Below are 24938 nucleotides of genomic sequence, written 5' to 3' on the forward strand. Positions count from 1 at the left end.
TAAAACTAGAACATAGGGGTCAAATGCAGTTTTTGGCTTATAACTCAAAAACCAAAGCATTTAGAGCAAATTTGACTGGGTAATATTGTTTATCAGGTCAAGATCTATCTGCCCTGAAATTTTCAGATGAATCAGACAACCTGTTGTTGGGTTGCTGCCCCTGAATTGATAATTTTAAGGAAATTTTGCTGTTTTTATACGACCGCAAATTTTGAAAAAATTTTCGTCGTATATTGCTATCACGTTGGCGTCGGCGTCGTCGTCGTCGTCGTCCGGCGTCCGAATACTTTTAGTTTTCGCACTCTAACTTTAGTAAAAGTGAATGGAAATCTATGAAATTTTAACACAAGGTTTATGACCACAAAAGGAAGGTTGGTATTGATTTTGGGAGTTTTGGTCCCAACATTTTAGGAATTAGGGGCCAAAAAGGGCCCAAATAAGCATTTTCTTGGTTTTCGCACTATAACTTTAGTTTAAGTTAATAGAAATCTATGAAATTTTGACACAAGGTTTATGACCACAAAAGAACGGTTGGGATTGATTTTGGGAGTTTTGGTCTCAACAGTTTAGGAATTAGGGGCCAAAAAAGGGCCCAAATAAGCATTATTCTTGGTTTTCGCACAATAACATTAGTTTAAGTAAATAGAAATCAATGAAATTTAAACACAATGTTAATGACTACAAAAGGAAGGTTGGTATTGATTTTGGGAGTTTAGGTCCCAACAGTTTAGGAATTAGGGGCCAAAAAGGGACCCAAATAAGCATTTTTCTTGGTTTTCGCACCATAACGTTAGTATAAGTAAATAGAAATCTATGAAATTTAAACACAAGGTTTATGACCATAAAAGAAAGGTTGGGTTTGATTTTGGGAGTTTTGGTCCCAACATAATAAGGGGCCCAAAGGGTCCAAAATTAAACTTTTGTTTGATTTCATCAAAATTGAATAATTGGGGTTCTTTGATATGCTGAATCTAACTGTCATGACTGTGTATGTAGATTCTTAACTTTTGGTCCCGTTTTCAAATTGGTCTACATTAAGGTCCAAAGGGTCCAAAATTAAACTTAGTTTGATTTTGACAAAAAATGAATCAGTTAGGTTCTTTGATATGCTGAATCTAAAAATGTACTTAGATTCTTGATTATTGGCCCAGTTTTCAAGTTGGTCCAAATCGGGGTCCAAAATTAAACTTTGTTTGATTTCATCAAAAATTGAATAAATGGGGTTCTTTGATATACCAAATCTAACTGTGTATGTAGATTCTTCATTTTTGGTCCTGTTTTCAAATTGGTCTACACTAAAGTCCATAGGGTCCAAAATTAAACTTAGTCTGATTTTAACAAAAATTGAAATCTTGAAGTTCTTTGATATGCTGAATTCAAAAATGTACTTAGATTTTTTTATTATGGGCCCAGTTTTCAAGTTGGTCCAAATCAGGATCTAAAATTATTATATTAAGTATTGTGCAATAGCAAGTCTTTTCAATTGCACAGTATTGCGCAATGGCAAGAAATATCTAATTGCACAATATTGTGAAATATCAAAAAAAAAAATAATTAGAGTTATCTTTCTTTGTCCAGAATAGTAAGCAAGAAATATCTAATTGCAAAATATTGTGCAATAGCAAGATTTTTTTTTAATTGGAGTTATCTTTCTTTGTCCAGAATCAACTTAAATCTTTGTTATATACAATATACAATGTATATTCACTTTTTACTACCAACTGATAAATTAAAATAATCTTTACCATTCAGTGATAACAAGCAGTTTTTTTACATCTTAATATTTTATGATGTATTTAAATGAGTAGTTATTGTTGCAAACTCCATTAGAAATTTTAATTGAGATTAGTTTTGGAATAAGGGAAAGGGGGATGTGATTAAAAAAATTGGGTTCAATTTTTCTCATTTGAAATTTCATAAATAAAAAAGAAAATTTCTTCAAACATTTTTTTGAGAGGATTAATATTCAACAGCATAGTGAATTGCTCTAAGAGAAACAAAAATTTTAAGTTCATTAGAACACATTCATTCTGTGTCAGAAACCTATGCTGTGTCAACTATTTAATCACAATCCAAATTTAGAGCTGAATCCAGCTTGAATGTTGTGTCCATACTTGCCCTAACCGTTCAGGGTTCAACCTCTGCGGTCGTATAAAGCTACGCCCTGCGGAGCATCTGGTTGTTTATTATCTTGAATATTATTATAGATAGAAATAAACTGTAAACAGCAATAATGTTCAGCAAAGTAAGATCTTCAATTAAGTCAATTTGACCAAAATTGTCAATTGACTCCTTAAGGAGTTATTGCCCTTTAAAGACTTTTTTCACAATTTGTTCATCATGTTGACTTACTTTAAAAAATCTTCTCCTTTGAAACTGCTGTATCAATTTCAGCCAAACTTAGGCTAAATGAGTTTCAGAGTATCTAGTATAAATTTTATATTTTATTTCCTTGTATGTCAAGAAACATAGCTCCTATGGCTAAAATAGAACATAGGAGAAAATGATTATTTTTTTTGGCTTTTGAAGAAAATAGGACGATCCAAAAAACATTTAGATAAATTGAAAAGCTAAAATAATCATTGATGAGAGATTTAACCAAAAGAATTAAGGTGAGCGATTCAGGCTCTTGAGAGCCTCTTGTTTATAAATGGAAGTGTAAAAAAGAGGAGCAATGTCTCCCACCAAAGATTTTTATGTGAAAAGGTCAATTTGTATGGTTACTAATCTAAGGCAATTATTTTGAGGTACCAAAGTTGTAAAGCAATTATAACAATCTTTATTTACAGATTACAATGAATGTGTTAGTGTGGCGGTCACTGATCCGATGTCCACATAGATGTATGTGTACAGTGACTGGATCATCTTCTCAAGTCTGTCAACCTCTTAACTATGTAGATGGACAGAGGGTAGATCCTAAGTGTACTCAGACATTTGACCTGAGGGAACCAGCAACAGGTATATATGTGTATTACCTATGGATATAGAATAAATGATATCATGGACTATTCGATAGAATCAGAGGTATGAATGAAGTGAACATTTGCAGGTAATCTTACAGTCTTCAGCAATATGACAGAACCCAAAAAATAAATGATATCATGGACTATTTGATAGGATCAGAGGTAGAATGGAATGAACATTTGCAGGTTATCTTACAGTCTTCAGCAATGAGGCAGAACTCACAAATTATAAACAAATTTGAAAAATAAAGTGGCATATGTTATTTTATCATGCAGGTCATTTGGCACTTTACATTTTCTTTGAAAATCTATATGGGAGTAATATGTCTATAAATAAAGTGTTTTGACCTATTCAAGGTCTTTGGCCTATTATTTTGAAAATTTATATTTGCTTCTCTTCTTCAACACACACAGCATTTAGGATTGAGAGTAAACACTGGCGACTGAATGATGCGTTCAAGTAGCATGAGTAGTGGGACATGTCTCTCTGATGACATCAACCCTGTTAACTGTTATGTTTAAAATCTGGTCCAGTAAGGGGTCTATTCATTATCATATCGCATGTTCTAGTTCTTTTATACATATGATATCTGAAACTGAATATCAAACACACCAAATCATCATCATTCATTGAAGATTTATTTCAGTTTTGAATATTAAATGCAGTCTGAAGAACAAGACAAAATAGAAATTACTTTTGAAGCAAAAGAAACAAATTATACCATACAAAAATAAATGTAATACATTTTGGCTATAAAACAGTGTTTATTTTCTATAACAAAAGTCTTTAAATTTGCACTGATGGAATATTTGTATGATATATATAATGATTGTTGATCTGACATTGAAAGATATATTGTATTCCTAGGGAAGTCATTACGATTTGTAGCAAGTTCTAACGAGGAGGATGTGGACATGGCTGTCAGATCAGCAAGGAGAGAATTTAAAGCATGGAAGAAATTCTCAGGATTTGAAAGAGGAAATGTTCTCAAGAAAGCTGCTAATATTATCAGGGTGATTAATATACATTTTCAGATATGGAATATTATCTTTTATTTCGCTATAATGGTTCTTTTTAAATGAAAAAAATATATCATTTTAAAGGGTTAGAGTGTATAACTTCACAAATATAGCCTTTGTATGAGGTCAATACAAGGATATATTGATCTGAAAGAAGTATATTGACTGAGGACGAAGTCCGAGGTCGATATACTTCTTTGGGTCGATATATCCTGTATTGACCTCATACAAAGGCTATATTTTTTATATAATTAATTTCTGACCATATTTGTATAAAAATCGTCATTTAGGTTTGTTGGAATTTTATAGATATTACATTGTCTCCTTGACAATAACAACATATTAGTTGTTATTTCATTTACTTTTTTTTTTGGACATCTTATGTATTTGAAGATTTTTTTCGTCAAATAATCGATCAGAGATATCATGTGTTCCAAACGTTTAACAATATCCTGAAATTCATTTCATGACGTCACAAAGTATATTGGTTTTTTATATTCTAAAAATAACCGTGCAATATGCTTTTTGCAGGTCAATATGCGTTTTGCTATCCGCCATTTTCTCTCTACCTTCGAAAATATAGTTTAACATGTGACTATCCCTAAACGAATCAAATTTGTTGAAATATACAAATTAATAATATAAATGTATATATAGATGAGGTCTGAAGAGCTGGCTAGAACAGAAGTTTTGGATACAGGGAAGCCAATCTATGAGGCAAGGATGGATATAGCTGGATGTGCTGATACAGTAGACTATTATGGTGGAATGGCTGCTGGTATATCAGGTATTGTAATTCTACCAAGGAATTAGAGGAATGGCTGCTAGTATATCAGGTATTGTAATTCTACCAAGGAATTAGAGGAATGGCTGCTAGTATATCAGGTATTGTAATACTATCAAGTAATTAGAGGAATGGCTGCTAGTATATCAGGTATTGTAATACTATCAAGTAATTAGAGGAATGGCTGCTAGTATATCAGGTATTGTAATACTATCAAGTAATTAGAGGAATGGCTGCTAGTATATCAGGTATTGTAATACTATCAAGTAATAAGAGGAATGGCTGCTAGTATATCAGGTATTGTAATTCTACCAAGTTATTAGAGGAATGGCTGCTGGTATATCAGATATTGTAATACTATCAAGTAATTAGAGGAATGGCTGCTAGTATATCAGGTATTGTAATACTATCAAGTAATAAGAGGAATGGCTGCTAGTATATCAGGTATTGTAATTCTACCAAGTAATTAGAGGAATGGCTGCTGGTATATCAGGTATTGTAATACTATCAAGTAATTAGAGGAATGGCTGCTAGTATATCAGGTATTGTAATACTATCAAGTAATTAGAGGAATGGCTGCTAGTATATCAGGTATTGTAATACTATCAAGTAATAAGAGGAATGGCTGCTAGTATATCAGGTATTGTAATTCTACCAAGTAATTAGAGGAATGGCTGCTGGTATATCAGGTATTGTAATACTATCAAGTAATTAGAGGAATGGCTGCTAGTATATCAGGTATTGTAATACTATCAAGTAATTAGAGGAATGGCTGCTAGTATATCAGGTATTGTAATTCTACCAAGGTATTAGAGGAATGGCTGCTAGTATATCAGGTATTGTAATACTATCAAGTAATTAGAGGAATGGCTGCTGGTATATCAGGTATTGTAATACTATCAAGTAATTAGAGGAATGGCTGCTAGTATATCAGGTATTGTAATTCTACCAAGTAATTAGAGGAATGGCTGCTAGTATATCAGGTATTGTAATACTATCAAGGAATTAGAGGAATGACTGCTAGTATATCAGGTATTGTAATACTATCAAGTAATAAGAGGAATGGCTGCTAGTATATCAGGTATTGTAATTCTACCAAGTAATTAGAGGAATGGCTGCTGGTATATCAGGTATTGTAATTGTATCAAGTAATTAGAGGAATGGCTGCTAGTATATCAGGTATTGTAATTCTACCAAGTAATAAGAGGAATGGCTGCTAGTATATCAGGTATTGTAATACTACCAAGTAATTAAAGGAATGGCTGCTAGTATATCAGGTATTGTAATACTATCAAGTAATTAGAGGAATGGCCGCTAGTATAGCTAGTATATCAGGTATTGTAATACAATCAAGGAATTAGAGGAATGGCTGCTAGTATATCAGGTATTGTAATTCTATCAAGGAATTAGTAAAATGGCTGCTGGTATATCAGGTATTGTAATACTATCAAGTAATTAGAGGAATGGCTGCTAGTATATCAGGTATTGTAATACTATCAAGTAATTAGAGGAATGGCTGCTAGTATATCAGGTATTGTAATACTATCAAGTAATTAGAGGAATGGCTGCTAGTATATCAGGTATTGTAATTCTATCACGGTATTAGAGGAATGGCTGCTAGTATATCAGATATTGTAATACTATCAAGGAATTAGAGGAATGGCTGCTAGTATATCAGGTATTGTAATACTATCAAGTAATTAGAGGAATGGCTGCTGGTATATCAGGTATTGTAATACTATCAAGTAATTAGAGGAATGACTGCTAGTATATCAGGTATTGTAATTCTATCAAGGAATTAGAGGAATGGCTTCTAGTATATCAGGTATTGTAATACTATCAAGGAATTAGAGGAATGGCTGCTAGTATATCAGGTATTGTAATACTATCAAGTAATTAGAGGAATGGCTGCTAGTATATCAGGTATTGTAATACTACCAAGTAATTAGAGGAATGGCTGCTAGTATATCAGGTATTGTAATACTATCAAGTAATTAGAGGAATGGCTGCTAGTATATCAGGTATTTGTATTCTATCAAGGTATTAGAGGAATGGCTGCTAGTATATCATGACTGCTAGTATATCAGGTATTGTAATACTATCAAGGAATTAGAGGAATGGCTGCTAGTATATCAGGTATTGTAATACTATCAAGTAATTAGAGGAATGGCTGCTGGTATATCAGGTATTGTAATACTATCAAGGAATTAGAGGAATGGCTGCTAGTATATCAGGTATTGTAATACTATCAAGTAATTAGAGGAATTGCTGCTAGTATATCAGGTATTGTAATTCTACCAAGTAATTAGAGGAATGGCTGCTAGTATATCAGGTATTGTAATTCTACCAAGGGCAAGGAATTAGAGGAATGGCTGCTAGTATATCAGGTATTGTAATTCTGTCAAGTAATTAGAGGAATGGCTGCTGGTATATCAGGTATTGTAATTCTATCAAGGAATTAGAGGAATGGCTGCTAGTATATCAGGTATTGTAATTATATCAAGTAATTAGAGGAATGGCTGCTAGTATATCAGGTATTGTAATTATATCAAGTAATTAGAGGAATGGCTGCTAGTATATCAGATATTGTAACTCTGTCAAGTAATTAGAGGAATGGCTACTAGTATATCAGGTATTGTAATTCTATCAAGGAATTAGAGGAATGGCTGCTGGTATATCAGGTATTGTAATACTATCAAGTAATTAGAGGAATGGCTGCTAGTATATCAGGTATTGTAATACTATCAAGTAATTAGAGGAATGGCTGCTGGTATATCAGGTATTGTAATACTATCAAGTAATTAGAGGAATGGCTGCTAGTATATCAGGTATTGTAATACTATCAAGGAATTAGAGGAATTGCTGCTAGTATATCAGGTATTATAATACTATCAAGTAATTAGAGGAATTGCTGCTAGTATATCAGATATTGTAACTCTGTCAAGTAATTAGAGGAATTGCTGCTAGTATATCAGGTATTGTAATTCTATCAAGGAATTAGAGGAATGGCTGCTGGTATATCAGGTATTGTAATACTATCAAGTAATTAGAGGAATGGCTGCTGGTATATCAGGTATTGTAATACTATCAAGTAATTAGAGGAATGGCTGCTAGTATATCAGGTAATACTATCAAGTAATTAGAGGAATGGCTGCAAGTATATCAGGTATTGTAATTCTACCAAGTAATTAGAGGAATGACTGCTAGTATATCAGGTATTGTAATACTATCAAGTAATTAGAGGAATGGCTGCTAGTATATCAGATATTGTAATTCTACCAAGGAATAAGAGAAATGGCTGCTAGTATATCAGGTATTATAATACTATCAAGTAATTAGAGGAATGGCTGCTGGTATATCAGGTATTGTAATTCTACCAAGGTATTAGAGGAATGGCTGCTGGTATATCAGGTATTGTAATTATATCAGGTAATTAGAGGAATGGCTGCTAGTATATCAGATATCGTAATTCTACCAAGGAATTAGAGGAATGGCTGCTGGTATATCAGGTATTGTAATACTACCAAGGTATTAGAGGAATGGCTGCTGGTATATCAGGTATTGTAATTATATCAAGTAATTAGAGGAATGGCTGCTAGTATATCAGATATCGTAATTCTACCAAGGAATTAGAGGAATGGCTGCTGGTATATCAGGTATTGTAATACTATCAAGGAATTAGAGGAATGGCTGCTGGTATATCAGGTATTGTAATTCTATCAAGGAATTAGAGGAATGGCTGCTAGTATATCAGGTATTGTAATACTATCAAGGAATTAGAGGAATGACTGCTAGTATATCAGGTATTGTAATTCTACCAAGTAATTAGAGGAATGGCCGCTAGTATATCAGGTATTGTAATACTATCAAGGAATTAGAGGAATGACTGCTAGTATATCAGGTATTGTAATTATATCAAGTAATTAGAGGAATGGCTGCTAGTATATCAGATATCGTAATTCTACCAAGGAATTAGAGGAATGGCTGCTGGTATATCAGGTATTGTAATTCTATCAAGTAATTAGAGTAATGGCTGCTAGTATATCAGGTATTGTAATTCTATCAAGGAATTAGAGGAATGGCTGCTAGTATATCAGGTATTGTAATTCTACCAAGGTATTAGAGGAATGGCTGCTGGTATATCAGGTATTGTAATACTATCAAGGAATTAGAGAAATGACTGCTAGTATATCAGGTATTGTAATTCTACCAAGTAATTAGAGGAATGGCTGCTAGTATATCAGGTATTGTAATACTATCAAGGAATTAGAGGAATGACTGCTAGTATATCAGGTATTGTAATTCTACCAAGTAATTAGAGGAATGGCCGCTAGTATATCAGGTATTGTAATACTATCAAGGAATTAGAGGAATGGCTGCTAGTATATCAGGTATTGTAATTCTATCAAGGAATTAGAGGAATGGCTGCTAGTATATCAGGTATTGTAATACTATCAAGGAATTAGAGGAATGACTGCTAGTATATCAGGTATTGTAATTCTACCAAGTAATTAGAGGAATGGCTGCTAGTATATCAGGTATTGTAATACTATCAAGTAATTAGAGGAATGACTGCTAGTATATCAGGTATTGTAATTCTACCAAGGAATTAGAGGAATGGCTGCTAGTATATCAGGTATTGTAATTCTATCAAGGAATTAGAGGAATGGCTGCTAGTATATCAGGTATTGTAATACTATCAAGTAATTAGAGGAATGGCTGCTGGTATATCAGGTATTGTAATACTATCAAGGAATTAGAGGAATTGCTGCTAGTATATCAGGTATTGTAATTATATCAAGTAATTAGAGGAATGACTGCTAGTATATCAGGTATTGTAATACTATCAAGTAATTAGAGGAATGGCTGCTGGTATATCAGGTATTGTAATTATATCAAGGAATAAGAGGAATGGCTGCTAGTATATCAGGTATTGTAATACTATCAAGTAATTAGAGGAATGGCTGCTAGTATATCAGGTATTGTAATACTATCAAGTAATTAGAGGAATGGCTGCTAGTATATCAGGTATTGTAATACTATCAAGGAATTAGAGGAATGGCTGCTAGTATATCAGGTATTGTAATTCTATCAAGGAATTAGAGGAATGGCTGCTAGTATATCAGGTATTGTAATACTATCAAGTAATTAGAGGAATGGCTGCTGGTATATCAGGTATTGTAATACTATCAAGGAATTAGAGGAATGGCTGCTAGTATATCAGGTATTGTAATTATATCAAGAAATTAGAGGAATGACTGCTAGTATATCAGGTATTGTAATACTATCAAGTAATTAGAGGAATGGCTGCTGGTATATCAGGTATTGTAATTATATCAAGGAATAAGAGGAATGGCTGCTAGTATATCAGGTATTGTAATTCTATCAAGGAATTAGAGGAATGACTGCTAGTATATCAGGTATTGTAATACTATCAAGGAATTAGAGGAATGGCTGCTAGTATATCAGGTATTGTAATACTATCAAGGAATTAGAGGAATGGCTGCTGGTATATCAGGTATTGTAATTCTATCAAGGAATTAGAGGAATGGCTGCTAGTATATCAGGTATTGTAATACTATCAAGGGATTAGAGGAATGGCTGCTGGTATATCAGGTATTGTAATTCTATCAAGGAATTAGAGGAATGGCTGCTAGTATATCAGGTATTGTAATTCTATCAAGGAATTAGAGGAATGACTGCTAGTATATCAGGTATTGTAATACTATCAAGTAATTAGAGGAATGGCTGCTAGTATATCAGGTATTGTAATACTATCAAGTAATTAGAGAAATGGCTGCTAGTATATCAGGTATTATAATTCTATCAAGGAATTAGAGAAAGTATAGAGTATACACTTGAATATTGAAAGGGAATGGCTTTTATTACATCAAAGTAAGAATAAAACCTTGTAAACCAGTTTGCCTTTTGAAAATCACAAATTTTAAAATCCTGCAAAAATAAAAATTACAAATAAAAACAAAACAATATTGTAATATTTATTTATTTATTTTTTTTTTTTTTTAATTACTGTACTTTATATTACAAAATCAATTTTCTATTCAATATTGAAGTTCTGTGTTCAGCTTTGAAACAGCTAAATGTTTTCTATTCAATAGGTGAATTTTTACAATTATCAAATGGGAATTTTAATTACACAATGAGAGAGCCTTTGGGTGTGGTCGGTGGAATAGGAGCGTGGAACTACCCATTTCAGATGGCCACTTGGAAGTCTAGTCCTGCCCTGGCATGTGGTAACACCTTTGTGTTTAAACCCTCACCTTTTACCCCTCTGACGGCTGTGATGTTGGGTGAAATCTACAAGGAAGCTGGCCTTCCTGATGGATGTTATAATGTTATACAGGTATATCTTAACTGGTTTGTTATTGCTTTGCAATCTGTCAATATGGTGAACAATTACTAATCAAGTACTGGTTGGTTTTATCAAGCGATACTGGAGTACTCTCTCTGGAATATATCTACAACACAGAAACATGCATTATACATTTTGTGGTTTGTTGTTCAATGAATGAAATATAAAATAGAAGATGTGGTATGATTACCAATGAGAAAACCCTCCACAAGAGACCAAATGACACAAAAATTTACAGCTATAGGTCACCATACAGCCTTCAACAATGAGCAAAGCCCATACCGTATAATCAGCTATAGAAGGCCCCAAATTCACAAATGTAAAACAATTCAAAAGAGAAAATAAACGACCTAATAAGTGTACAAAAAATGAATGAAAAACAACAGCAATAAACGACAACCCCTGAACTACAGGCTAAGACATGTTGAGTTATAAATGATAGCCTAGTTATGGTCCATATAAGTTCGGAGGCATTTTTAATGTTAACTTAGCACAAGCAAAGACTAAGCAAAAGAGAAAAATAGACAAACAAAAGGTAGACAGAAATCAACTGTAAAAATCATCATTTCTAGTTTATCAGAACCATTGATGGGGATTAAAGGACTTTAGGTTGTAGTGATGTTCCTAAAGATGTGCATTATTATTTTGTAGGGTGAGGGTGAAACAGGTGCACTACTAGGTAACCATCCAGATGTTAACAAGATGACCTTTACAGGAAGTGTACCAACAGGAACCAAGGTCATGGAAGCATGCGCAAAAGTAAATTCATACTAAACTAGCTCAAATATGAAATCACATTCTATTTTAGAAATTATGATAAAAGATTACATATTTTAATGGTATATAGTGTTTAGATCTCATATTTTGATAGGATAATACATGGTCATGATGGACAAGGCACAATTATAAGAAAAAAACATTGAACTAAAATGCCATAAGATAGCTCTTTTTAAATTCTACAAAAATTAAATTGAAGAAACTCATTAGATTTTCTTGTTATATTAGGAAACAGATGAATTTGCAGTAGTCTGATAAAAAATATAAAAGCGTTTTTTTCCCCTTATAAAATCGAATGTCTTAAAAGCAAAATGCATTGAGTGTGTAGGTAAAGGTAGTACCTTTGGTTAGCTTGATTGCTTGCTGAACCATGAAGTCATTATTAGATTAGGTATACCTTTAAGAGTAGAGTAAGACTAGTCCGACATATAACCAATCTATCTGTCTAGGATTAGACTACTTGGAAAGGAGGGTAGTATAAATATCCTTATAATGACTTCACTGTTCAGCTAACAAACAATGCTAGCCAAAGATATTATTTAACCTACACACTCAATGCATTTTGCTGTAAAAAAAAAATAGGCAGCAAGTTTGTACCTTTTTAGAAGAAATCTGTTTTTAAACTGTCACTAAAATTTAGTAGGTACTTATATGTTATATAAGTTATGTTTATACATAATTTGATTTTAATTACTCAGTAGTTATTATTTTAGGATTTTCCCAGGATGTGTATTTTCTTTGCTGTTGAGATGAAACAGATTTATTATCATATGTCAATCAGTTAGATGTGAAGTTTATCACATGTTCTTAGCAGGAGGTCTAATTTCATCAGTTCCAATACAAATATACATGTCTTGTTAATTAGTGACCACTTGTGGCATTTGGCTTCCTTTGCCCTTTGTTTCTTGATACATTAATCTGGGTGCAGTTTTAACTCCTCCCACTTAGGAGTATCCCATTAAGAAGTTGTGTATTAAAAACCTGTGTATGCTGCCTTGAGTATTCATTTATCTAAATGCAGATTAAGCAGTTATAGAATAATCTTGGCTAATAGTGCTAATAGTGTTTTAGCTAAAAACTTGAACTTTCAGTGTTTGGATTACTTTACAAAAGCTATATGACAGTTTTTAAACAACTAAATATAATTCAAACTATATAACCTGAAACAATAAACATTATTTTGGATTAACTTACAACAAAATGTCTGGCAGAGGAAAAGGTGTTCGAAGGAAAACTAGGAGTTCTCCGTATGAGACCCAATGGGATTCTAATAACCCTTCTAATTGGACAATAAACAAACTAAAAGAAGAACTTAACAAAAAGGGAATAAGAACACCTTCTGGTATGTCAAAACAAGTGTTAAAACAACTTTATTTAGAGAATTGTTTTGATGGAGTAACATCTTTAGAGACACAACAGACAGACACCGTTAGTGATGAGATTAACACAGATTCCTCACCAGAGAGCACTCTTCCAATTACCTTAGCAGAATCAGTGCATCAACACAGAAGCAGTGTTTCAAATGGTGGAACAGACAGGAACATAGCTCAGTGTTTTGAAGGACTTCAAGAGACCTTTAAACAGCTAATTTACAGAGACAATTGTACTCATGACACAGGTAGAGATCGCGAATTCAACCTTCAACAGTGGTACAACCATGCAGGAATTGGGAATAGGAGTGAAATTTCTAACAGAGGAAATAATACTGTTTTACATGGAAATACACAAGAGCATGCATCTTTCATCTCAGGACCACAAGTTGGAAATGTTTCATGTGGAGTGCGTTCGGATGAATATTCTAATGTGGACATTATATCTCCTTCTATTCAAAAGCAAATCATTGACGGTAAGGATGTTAATTTGGCATCTCTGCTTATCCCAAACTATGAAACTCCCCAAATTCACTCTGTTGCAGCTAATGGGTTAGAGTTAAATATTTCTGGGAAGCCAGATCCCCGTCTTAATAGAAAACTCACAATTCAAGAATTCATTAAGGCATTTGGCAAGTTTAAGAGGGTCATGTCATCAGTTTACCCTGACCGTAGAGCAGAGCTAGATGCTTATGAAGATGAGATTATAGATATTAGTAATTTTTATGGTGACAGATTTTATGATTACCATAAATTGTTTTCTGCAAAATCAGCAGCTCTTTTAAGGGAGAGAAGGATTAAGGTTGACTGGAGCAAAAGAGATAGGGATCTTCTTTCATTAATAGTTGCTGGTGGGAATGTAAATGTTTGCAAAATTTGTAATTTGGTTGATCACACTACTGCTTTTTGTCCTATGCAAACCTCCATGACATATCAAGACTACCCAGATAAAGTATCAAGGCAGGTAGACACTACTGATAAGTTAGGTAGAAAGAAAATTTATCATTCTGGGCGGGAGGTGTGCAATAATTTTAATACCAGTAGGGGTTGTACCAGGAGTTTTTGTCATTTTTCACATATCTGTAGCAGATGTAAAGTCGCTGGTCATACCCTATTATCTTGTCAAAAAGTTTTCCCCTCTCAAGGTAGGACTGAAGTACAATCTAAGCCACATACAGTAAACTCTTCACAAAAGTTTGAGAAAATAACAACAAATAAGCAAGGTCAATGACTACATGATTTCCCATATCTGGCTACTACTCCAATTAATGTTATAATACTTGCAAAAGAATTAATTTCTCACCCTGACAAAAAATTTGTTAACTATTTATGCAATGGCTTAGAGAAAGGATTTGATACTATGGTATCTACAACAGATTTACCTACAAAAGAATGTAGGAATAGTTTATCTGCTAGGACACAACCAGATGTGGTTTCTGATTTGATAGAGAAAGAAGTTTTTAAAGGTTTCTTGTATGGGCCTTTTAAGGATCCCCCTTTTCAAAATTATAGGGTAAGCCCAATTGGTATTGCAGAAGGGAAATATTCTGGTAAAAAGCGTTTAATATTGGACTTATCTTCACCACATAATGATGATAAACATCTAAGTATTAATGATCTTATTGACAAACAGGATTGCTCAATGTCTTATGTTAGAATAGATGACGCCATTGATGTTATTTTGAAATTTGGAAGAAATTCCTGGCTTTGTAAGTTCGACATATCCGACGCGTTCAAAAATTGTCCAATTGTACCAAGTCAGTGGCCTCTTTTCTGCATAAAATGGGAAAAAATGTATTATTTTTATGTCCGTTTAACTTTTGGATGTCGTTCAAGCCCCAAAATTTTTGACCATTTATCCCAAGCTTTGTGTCATATTGCAGAAAACAATTACAAAGTTAATAGCATTTTGCATTTATTGGATGATTTCCTAACCATAGATCCACCAGATGCTGATGGTGAGAGGACTATGGCTATAATGATGATGATTTTCAAAAAACTGAACATTCCTATAGCAAAACATAAGACAATAGGTCCTGTAAAATGTTTAGAATATTTGGGTATTATTCTAGATTCTGAAAAAATGGAAGCTCGACTACCTCTTAATAAAGTTGATCGCATTTGTGAATTCATCAAAAAATTATGCAGGAAAAAATCTTGTACAAAAAGGGAATTGTTGCAGCTTTTGGGTCACTTAAACTTTGCTTCACGTGTCATTTTACCTGGTAGATCCTTTGTTTCATACCTCATAGGGCTGTCCACTACTGTCAATGATTTGCATCATTATGTTAAATTAGATAAGGAATGCCGTGTTGACCTAGAATTTTGGTTACTTTTTCTGAGCAGCTGGAATGGTGTGAACATGTTTTACAGTAGACAATTTTACTCAAGTTATGATATGGAACTTTTTACTGATGCCTCATCAACAAAAGGATTTGGTGGATATTTCAAGGGAGAATGGTTTTATTCATCATGGCCATCAAACATTGCTTATCCTGACAAAACATTTTCAATGGCTTTTCTTGAATTATACCCCATTGTAGTATCCGCAATACTGTGGGGCTCACAGTGGACAACAAAACGCATTCTTTTCTGGTGTGACAATGAAGCTACAGTGGCTATAGTAAAAAAGGGCCGTTCAAAGTGTTTACAAATAATGAAATTAATGAGGAAACTTACATGGTGTGCTTGTAAATACAACTTTCATTTTAGTGCCAAACATGTTCCAGGATATCAGAATGATATAAGTGATGCTCTATCTCGTTTACAGATAGACAGATTCCGCAAACTAGCTCCCAGTGCAGCACAACATCCAATGAAGTGCCCAAGCAGCTCAGATGTAATGTGGTCCTAAATCAAGCAGTGAATGAACTTTGGAACAGTGCTATTGCTAATACTACAAGAACTGTTTATGATACTGGGTTCAGAAAATTTGAGACTTTTATGTTATTGAATGGTTTTCAATTTTCTAATTTACCTCCTATTTCTGAGGATATTTTAATTTATTTCATAGCCCACTGCTTTAAAATTCTGAGTTTACAATACTCTACCATTAAACTATATTTATGTGGAATTAGGTATAAATATGTACAGGGTAATCAAAATGATCCCTTACAATCTGCTCATAATACACCTTTAATCAGACTTGATTATGTTTTAAATTCTGTAAAACGACTGCAAAAAACAAAAAATCACATAAGATTACCAATAACTTTCGAAATTTTGGAAAAAATTGTAAATTGTTTGAGAAAAGGTTTTTGTTCCAAGTTTACTGATTTAATGTTAAGAACTGCATGCATTGTCGCATTTTATGGATTTTTGAGATGTGGCGAGTTTACAGTGTCAAAGGCCTCACAGTTTGATCCACATATTAATTTATGTATTGAAGATGTTGTATTTCACTCAGACTTAGTAGTTTTGAAATTAAAACAATCAAAAACAGATCCTTTTAGAAAAGGCATAAATATACAGCTACATAAATTAGGTCAGCTTATCTGCCCTTACACAATTTTGTTAGAATATATACAAATAAGGAAAGAATTTTCTCCTACTAAGCAAACTGATCCACTTTTCATAACCATTGATAAGAAACCTTTGGAGAGACAATATTTCATCACTTGTATCAAAAAAGTACTGGATATATGTGGTTTCAACTCAAGTCATTATAATGGTCATAGTTTTAGAATTGGGGCAGCTACAAGTGCTGGTAAGGCAAAAATAGAAGATCACTTGATAAAAACATTAGGGCGCTGGACTTCAGATAGTTACATCAGATACATTAGGGTAACGCCAGCATCTATTAAAACAGCTCAAAGTAGGTTAGGTAGAATTTAAGGGCATGCTCATTTTCAAATATTCCATACGCATGTTTTTTACAGAGATTCTAGATGATATTGTTTTTGTTTGACAATTGATTTTGATATTGTGTATTATTATGTGATAACATTTATTATTTTTATTATTTTTTTTTATTTTTTTTTTTTTTTTTATTTCATGGCTTTATTGAAGGTACCCCCTCCCTAACCTCACAAATCCTTGGGGACACTCAGCTGTTACCATCTGTGTTATGGCCATTTATGAAATTTTATCACTGGTTGTTTCAAAAATTTCACTCATCCCCCAAGAATTTCTGGGGATAAACTGTCAAATTTCATACAAATTCATTCCAACACCAATTCAACATCAACACTACTAGGCTTCCTCATAGCCTCCTTACAGGCTTCCTCATTGTCTCATTATAGGCTTCCTCATAGCCTCATAGGCATGATAGCCTCTAGGAATGATAGCCTCATAGGCTTCCTGATAGCCTCATGCATTTATTTTGAACCATCGTTCCAATTGGATTGGTGTGATGTCAAGCCAGGGGTCTATACTTTGCTACTTTTCAGTATGCACATAGCTAGGCTCTTGGTTTAGGCATGGAGCAAAAAATTAAATTTTTTAGCTGAGTAGTTTCCCCAAGGGCCAAATTATAATTGTGATGTATATATATAAAATAAAAGTTGCAATTAAATTATGATTTATGTTAATTCAAACATGGATACCAATGGCATTGCTACACAGTATTTCCCAGGAGTTTATTTACAAGATAGGTGATAGCAGGAAAAATTAGGTTGATAATAATGTGAGCACTAAATCCTTAATTTTACATATCATGAGTTCAAACAGTGTGTTCTGAAAGAAATCAGGGGTAATTAAATTATTTAAATTACTATGAAATTAATATGAACTCATTATGTGTGACTTTGAGGATTTTGTTCACTGACACATTTATTAGCAAAATTAAAATATAGGGCCGAAAGTTAGATCAGGATGGTTTAATTGTCAGGTCAAAGAATTTGCAAGAAGATATGAGGTTGGATGTTTGCTCAGGTGTTAACACACATTTCCCTATTACATAACAGATTACCACAGAAAAGATACAGTATAAACAAAAGACAATTAAAATAAGATTAGAACAGCATCACATCAAACAGAAATAAATTTACCCTAAAAAATATTTACAAAGAATCAGAACACAATGCAAACATGGAACAAATGACAATTAAACATATTCAGGATCATTTCTGAGAATTTTGTATAAATAGGTACTTATATGTTATATAAGTTATGTTTATACATAATTTGATTTTAATTACTCAGTAGTTATTATTTTAGGATTTTCCCAGGATGTGTATTTTCTTTGCTGTTGAGATGAAACAGATTTATTATCATATGTCAATCAGTTAGATGTGAAGTTTATCACATGTTCTTAGCAGGAGGTCTAATTTCATCAGTTCCAATACAAATATACATGTCTTGTTAATTAGTGACCACTTGTGGCATTTGGCTTCCTTTGCCCTTTGTTTCTTGATACATTAATCTGGGTGCAGTTTTAACTCCTCCCACTTAGGAGTATCCCATTAAGAAGTTGTGTATTAAAAACCTGTGTATGCTGCCTTGAGTATTCATTTATCTAAATGCAGATTAAGCAGTTATAGAATAATCTTGGCTAATAGTGCTAATAGTGTTTTAGCTAAAAACTTGCCTCCCACCGACCCCTCCTTTCACCTTCAATATTGCCATGACAGGGGAAGCAATCTCAGCATTATGTTTATTGATTTCATTTATGAAATTTTATCACTGGTTGTTTCAAAAATTTCACTCATCCCCCAAGAATTTCTGGGGATAAACTGTCAAATTTCATACAAATTCATTCCAACACCAATTCAACATCAACACTACTAGGCTTCCTCATAGCCTCCTTACAGGCTTCCTCATTGTCTCATTATAGGCTTCCTCATAGCCTCATAGGCATGATAGCCTCTAGGAATGATAGCCTCATAGGCTTCCTGATAGCCTCATGCATTTATTTTGAACCATCGTTCCAATTGGATTGGTGTGATGTCAAGCCAGGGGTCTATACTTTGCTACTTTTCAGTATGCACATAGCTAGGCTCTTGGTTTAGGCATGGAGCAAAAAATTAAATTTTTTAGCTGAGTAGTTTCCCCAAGGGCCAAATTATAATTGTGATGTATATATATAAAATAAAAGTTGCAATTAAATTATGATTTATGTTAATTCAAACATGGATACCAATGGCATTGCTACACAGTATTTCCCAGGAGTTTATTTACAAGATAGGTGATAGCAGGAAAAATTAGGTTGATAATAATGTGAGCACTAAATCCTTAATTTTACATATCATGAGTTCAAACAGTGTGTTCTGAAAGAAATCAGGGGTAATTAAATTATTTAAATTACTATGAAATTAATATGAACTCATTATGTGTGACTTTGAGGATTTTGTTCACTGACACATTTATTAGCAAAATTAAAATATAGGGCCGAAAGTTAGATCAGGATGGTTTAATTGTCAGGTCAAAGAATTTGCAAGAAGATATGAGGTTGGATGTTTGCTCAGGTGTTAACACACATTTCCCTATTACATAACAGATTACCACAGAAAAGATACAGTATAAACAAAAGACAATTAAAATAAGATTAGAACAGCATCACATCAAACAGAAATAAATTTACCCTAAAAAATATTTACAAAGAATCAGAACACAATGCAAACATGGAACAAATGACAATTAAACATATTCAGGATCATTTCTGAGAATTTTGTATAAACAGTATATAATTGTGCCGAACTGCATTATGCCATACCGCAAAAAAATAGTTAATTTATAAAGGATAAAATATGGTATTTAATATAGTTTCAAAATAAAACTATTTTCTCTACTAAAAGGACCATGCGGTCTACAGTGCTTACCATTATAACCTAAAGTTTGGTAAACTTTTGTGCCTAAATGGTTAAATTATCAATCCATGTATATATTACTACATGTTTTTTTATATTTTCACAGGGAATTAAACATGTAGGTTTAGAACTTGGAGGTAAATCTCCTTGTATTATTTTCAATGACAGTAACTTAGATAATGCAGTATCTGGTGCTATGATGGCCAACTTCTTCACACAGGGACAGGTATGCATGTTTCATTATACAGTATATTCTGGACAGTAGTTTGATTGTCTAAATGATCCACAATAGTTTTGTCTTTAACTTCCGTGAAAGACTTCTCGGTCAATGTACTTTTGAATTTTTAAATAAAAACTAGGGTTTCAGACATTTTTTTTGTTAAAATACGTTGAAATTGACAAAATCACATTTATTTAAATGGATTATATACAGGAACTGATTTTTTTTCTTTATTGAAAAGTCATTAAACAATAGAATTGATTATGTTCATAAAGATTATCGAATAAGAATATGGGGTCAACAGGCCTTATTTTTTTTTTTATATAAAAGAAAACACAAATTGTATTATTAAATTCAATTTAATTATCTACCCTAGATTTTAAAGGATTTTTATTCTTAAAATTTTAAATAAAAATTTAACAATATTTGACTTACCGGTAATCTTTCGGTAATTAAGTGTTTAACTTTATGATTAAACCAAAAAAGTATATGTGCCAAGAAGGGAAGCTCAGAATAATGCTCTACCTAAATAATTAAAAATACATAACATAAGACATTCAAAATAGATTACTTACAAATAATGTTGCATTAACACACCTATAGAAAAATATGCCTGTCATTACTGCAGACAAAACATCAATATTCTATGATAAGAACATTTACAATAGATTTGAGAAGATGTGGTATGAGTGCCAATGAGACAACTCTCCATCCAATTCACAATTTGTAAAAGAAAAACAGTTATAGCTCAATGTACAGTCTTCAACAGGAAGCATTGGCTCACTCCAACCAGTAAGCTATAGAGGGCCCTAAAAATGACTAGTCAAAAAAACATCTTTTGCAATTCAGTTCAACTTAAGATCAAATTTAATCTTAAGAATTATTGTGAAAAGAATCTCTGGCAATAACTGATTAGTTAATAACTTGATATATCATTATTTAAAATAAGGTATGCTCCAATGGAACAAGGGTATTTGTACAGAACAGTATCATGGGACCATTTTTAGCGAAAATTGTTGAAAGGACGAAAAACATGAAAATAGGAAATCCAAACCATGAGGATACAAAAGTTGGTGCTACGATCAGTGAAGAACAAGCATTGAAAGTACTAGCATATGTAGATATAGCCAAAAAAGAGGTAATAAGCACATATAGTACTATTCTCACAGATAAAGCCACACAAAATTTCTGCAGACACTTAAGGGGGTTTGCGGGTCTAAATCATTTATATAGGATTTTTCTATACATGAACTTTATCTTATAATTAACAGAAAAATAAAATAAAAAAGTGTCGAGGGGAAGTTATCAGTAATGTCACAATATTTTAGGAGACATTATCAAGCTTGCTTTATGTCAGGTGTTAAACTGTCTTAGGGAGGCGAAAAGGACTAGTAATAGACCAATAAACAGATATTCAGGTTTTCTTTGTATAGATATCATAAAATATCAGCCGCTCGACACAATGTGAATCTGCTCTTGTTCACCAAAAAGGATAAAATTCTGGCTTAGGCTGATCTTTTATGATATCAATGTGTAGAAAACCCAATAATCTGTACTTATTTGAGGAGTTTGCATGATTCTTGGAGAGTCGATATCAGTAACTGTGTATTAATATTATTTTACAGGGAGCCAGTGTTTTGTGTGGTGGAGAGAGAGTAGTCCCAGATGCCAGTCTGTCAGGAGGATATTACATGTCTCCTTGTATCCTAGTTAACTGTGAAGATCATATGACTGTTGTTAAAGATGAAATATTCGGCAGCGTCATGTCGGTCTTGGGATTTGACACAGAGAAGGAAGTCATCAGTCGAGCCAATGATACAGAGTTTGGATTAGCTGCCGGAGTGTTTACAAAGTAAGTTCAATCATCCACATATTCACTATTATCTTTATATACCTACTGAAAATCTCAACCAATGCTGTTAGACATCTACTTATTGGAGCTATTGTCTATACTATTTTTAGTGATCCTGTTCATTATCTTGAAAAGTATTGTAGTTAGACAGAAACTAAATGGCAAAATTGATCTCGGGGACCAGATCTGAAAATTTATCAACATCACCAAATTCTGCAGTGGACTTCTTAATATAGAAGGAGTTATTGCTCTTGAATAATGAAGGGTTGTTGTGTCTATTTTTAAGCATTTGTTGACACATTAGTAGACAGAAACTGTTTGAAGATAAATTTACTAGAAAATTAAGATCTACAAATATGTCAACATGAATGAAAAGATCAGTAGACTCCTTATAAGAGTTACTGCACTTGAATGACAATGGTTAATTATTTTTGTGGTTTTTTTTTGTGGAATCTTTAGTTAGAAACTGTGAATGGGAAGAATTATCAGGATGACAAAATAAAATTCGACAATAACTCAAAATGGCTATAATAAAAAAAGCAGTAAATTCATATCAGAATGAAGATTTTTTTAACAGGGCTAATGGACTTTTAAATTTAAAATAGGATTTGGGCAACACTACATTCTTTTTAAACTTATTTCTTGATTGGATTTTTTTATTGAAACTGTATTGAAATTATTTTCTTATTTCTTGGCTAGTTGTTCATTCTAAATTTTTATTTTCCAGTGATTTAAAGAGAGCCCACAGAGTAGCATCAGAACTAGAAGCTGGATCTTTATATGTCAATAACTACAATGTGTACCCTGTAGGTGTTCCATTTGGTGGATACAAGAAATCAGGACTAGGACGGGAAAATGGGCCTGAGGCCTTGGACTTATTTACACAAGTCAAATCTGTATATGTAGAAATGGGAGATGTTGAAGCTCCTTTCTAAATAAAATATTTTATAATGATAACAACTTATTATTTTATTTGGATTTGAAAAATAAAAGTCTACTATGAAATGAAAAATATAAGAAATATGGATATTCCGTACAACTACTTGATTGAGAGGCAGCACTCTACAACACAGATTGAATGATGTCATTTCACAAAATACAAATTGAATAGATGTCAAACTAGTGTAAGTGTTTCAAACCTACACCAATACTAAGACTGTGAAAGGAAACAAGGAATGTGTCAAAGGGAAAACAACCTGACCAAAGAGCAGAAAACAGCTCAAGGCCCCACCAATATGTTTTCAACACAGCAAGAAAATCATGCATCCCGGAGGCGGGTTTCATCTGGCCCCTGAACAAAAATGAGTACTAGTTCAGTATACTGCATTAATGTATTGATTTCAGTCCAACATGTGTGGATCTATAGATGATGCAAACATGCAAAAAATATGCCATTTGTTATGGATGAGGAATGCTGAGGAATTTTTATATTACCATATTTATTAACCCTTAAAAAATAATTGCAGGGTACACATTTATTTCTTCAAAAGCAAAATGTGACATTTTTAGAAACAAAGAATACTAAAAATTCAGAAATTATTGCAATGTTTTTATTATTGTGAAAGATGCAACAGGGTTATAATCACAATAATTTTAACTTGCATTTTTAATTTTTTTATATGATTAGACAGGATTTTTCTCAATATAGCAAAAATTAAAATTGCATTTTTGTCTAAAATGACAAAATCGCATTAATTTCTCAATTAACAGTACCGGTAGTTTGTAATCAGTTTTTTTACAATTGACTTTTCTTAACCCTTTTGTTATAGGTTATGTGTTTCTTAAAAACCAAAAGGGTGCTAAGCAAATTAGACTCAGAACTAAGTCCCAACATGAGTGGAACCCATCAACATCTTATTTAATCTGATATCAGTACATCATCAGGCCCTTTTCTGTCATATTTGGCTGCATAGGATTTTCCCATAAGGATTATCTTCCATATCAATATAATGTAAAGTCATGTCTGGATAGCCAGTATTGAAGTCTTTTGTTTTGTACCTCACAGCGGATAGATACAGTATTCAACACCTGCCCAAAATATGTTTATATTCTCACCATCTTCATAATGGACAAATTAAAACATTAAAAAACATTGACAATCCCATAATGCATTGCCAATTAATAACAGTTCTGTAAAGTTTGCTACATATATTTCCTTAAAGTGCATGTCACTCTGATCACTGTGATACTAGTATTGATTATTCTACTTGTGGACATAGCTGCTACCCTTCATCATTAAATCATAAGGACCCTTCAGTTTGTATTTGTTCCAATAAATTTAGTGGCTATAATACATTCATATTGGTTTGTCTATTGATACTAAAGTACAACTTTTGACAGTACCTCACTTGCTGCTTTATGTTGGTTCAGTTGGCTCAGTGATTCTTGAAAAGATTTCTAATGGTTAAAAGCAACCTAACTTACCCTGTAGTTTCTGAGAAGGTGAGTTTGCTTAGTTTATAAACATGGACTTGAGCTTTTATAGGGTATAGTCCAGTCAATCTAGTATAAATTTGACCCTAACCTGAAAGTAATTGCAATAGAAGATTTTAAGTTTTAATCTTTAGCATTATACCCCAAATAAACCCAGAAAAAAGTGCCATAAAATCTTATTTGAGGAAAACTAAAAAAAATCATCATTTAAAATTCCTATGGAGATTTGCATTGAAAAGGGAGATAACTCTAGCAAAAAAGGCAGAAATATCAATAACAAGAGTGCACACACTGAAAGGTCTCGCCTTCTTTACTAATCACTGATATTATGTTTATAGTCCTAAGTATAAAGCTTTATTACAACGGTCGCATAAACTTAACATTAACCAAGATAGCCAAA

General features: G+C 32.8%; 1 protein-coding gene across 1 annotated transcript in view; it reads left to right on the top strand.

The window, feature by feature from the left end:
• The window catches only part of LOC139513740 (4-trimethylaminobutyraldehyde dehydrogenase-like), a 26201-nt gene extending 3136 nt beyond the window's left edge, over positions 1-23065 (top strand). The window contains exons 2-10 of the mRNA XM_071302500.1: positions 2790-2958; positions 3832-3977; positions 4641-4770; positions 10887-11131; positions 11792-11899; positions 20140-20259; positions 21203-21391; positions 21879-22105; positions 22833-23065. Coding sequence (XP_071158601.1) covers positions 2796-2958; positions 3832-3977; positions 4641-4770; positions 10887-11131; positions 11792-11899; positions 20140-20259; positions 21203-21391; positions 21879-22105; positions 22833-23040 — 1536 coding nt within the window. The 5' untranslated portion in view covers positions 2790-2795 and the 3' untranslated portion in view covers positions 23041-23065. The remainder of the gene's footprint in view (positions 1-2789; positions 2959-3831; positions 3978-4640; positions 4771-10886; positions 11132-11791; positions 11900-20139; positions 20260-21202; positions 21392-21878; positions 22106-22832) is intronic.
• The last annotated feature ends 1873 nt before the right edge of the window (positions 23066-24938 follow it).

The sequence above is a fragment of the Mytilus edulis genome, chromosome 2 (genome assembly GCF_963676685.1).
Source record: "Mytilus edulis chromosome 2, xbMytEdul2.2, whole genome shotgun sequence".
In the NCBI taxonomy this organism is placed as follows: Eukaryota; Metazoa; Mollusca; class Bivalvia; order Mytilida; family Mytilidae; genus Mytilus; species Mytilus edulis.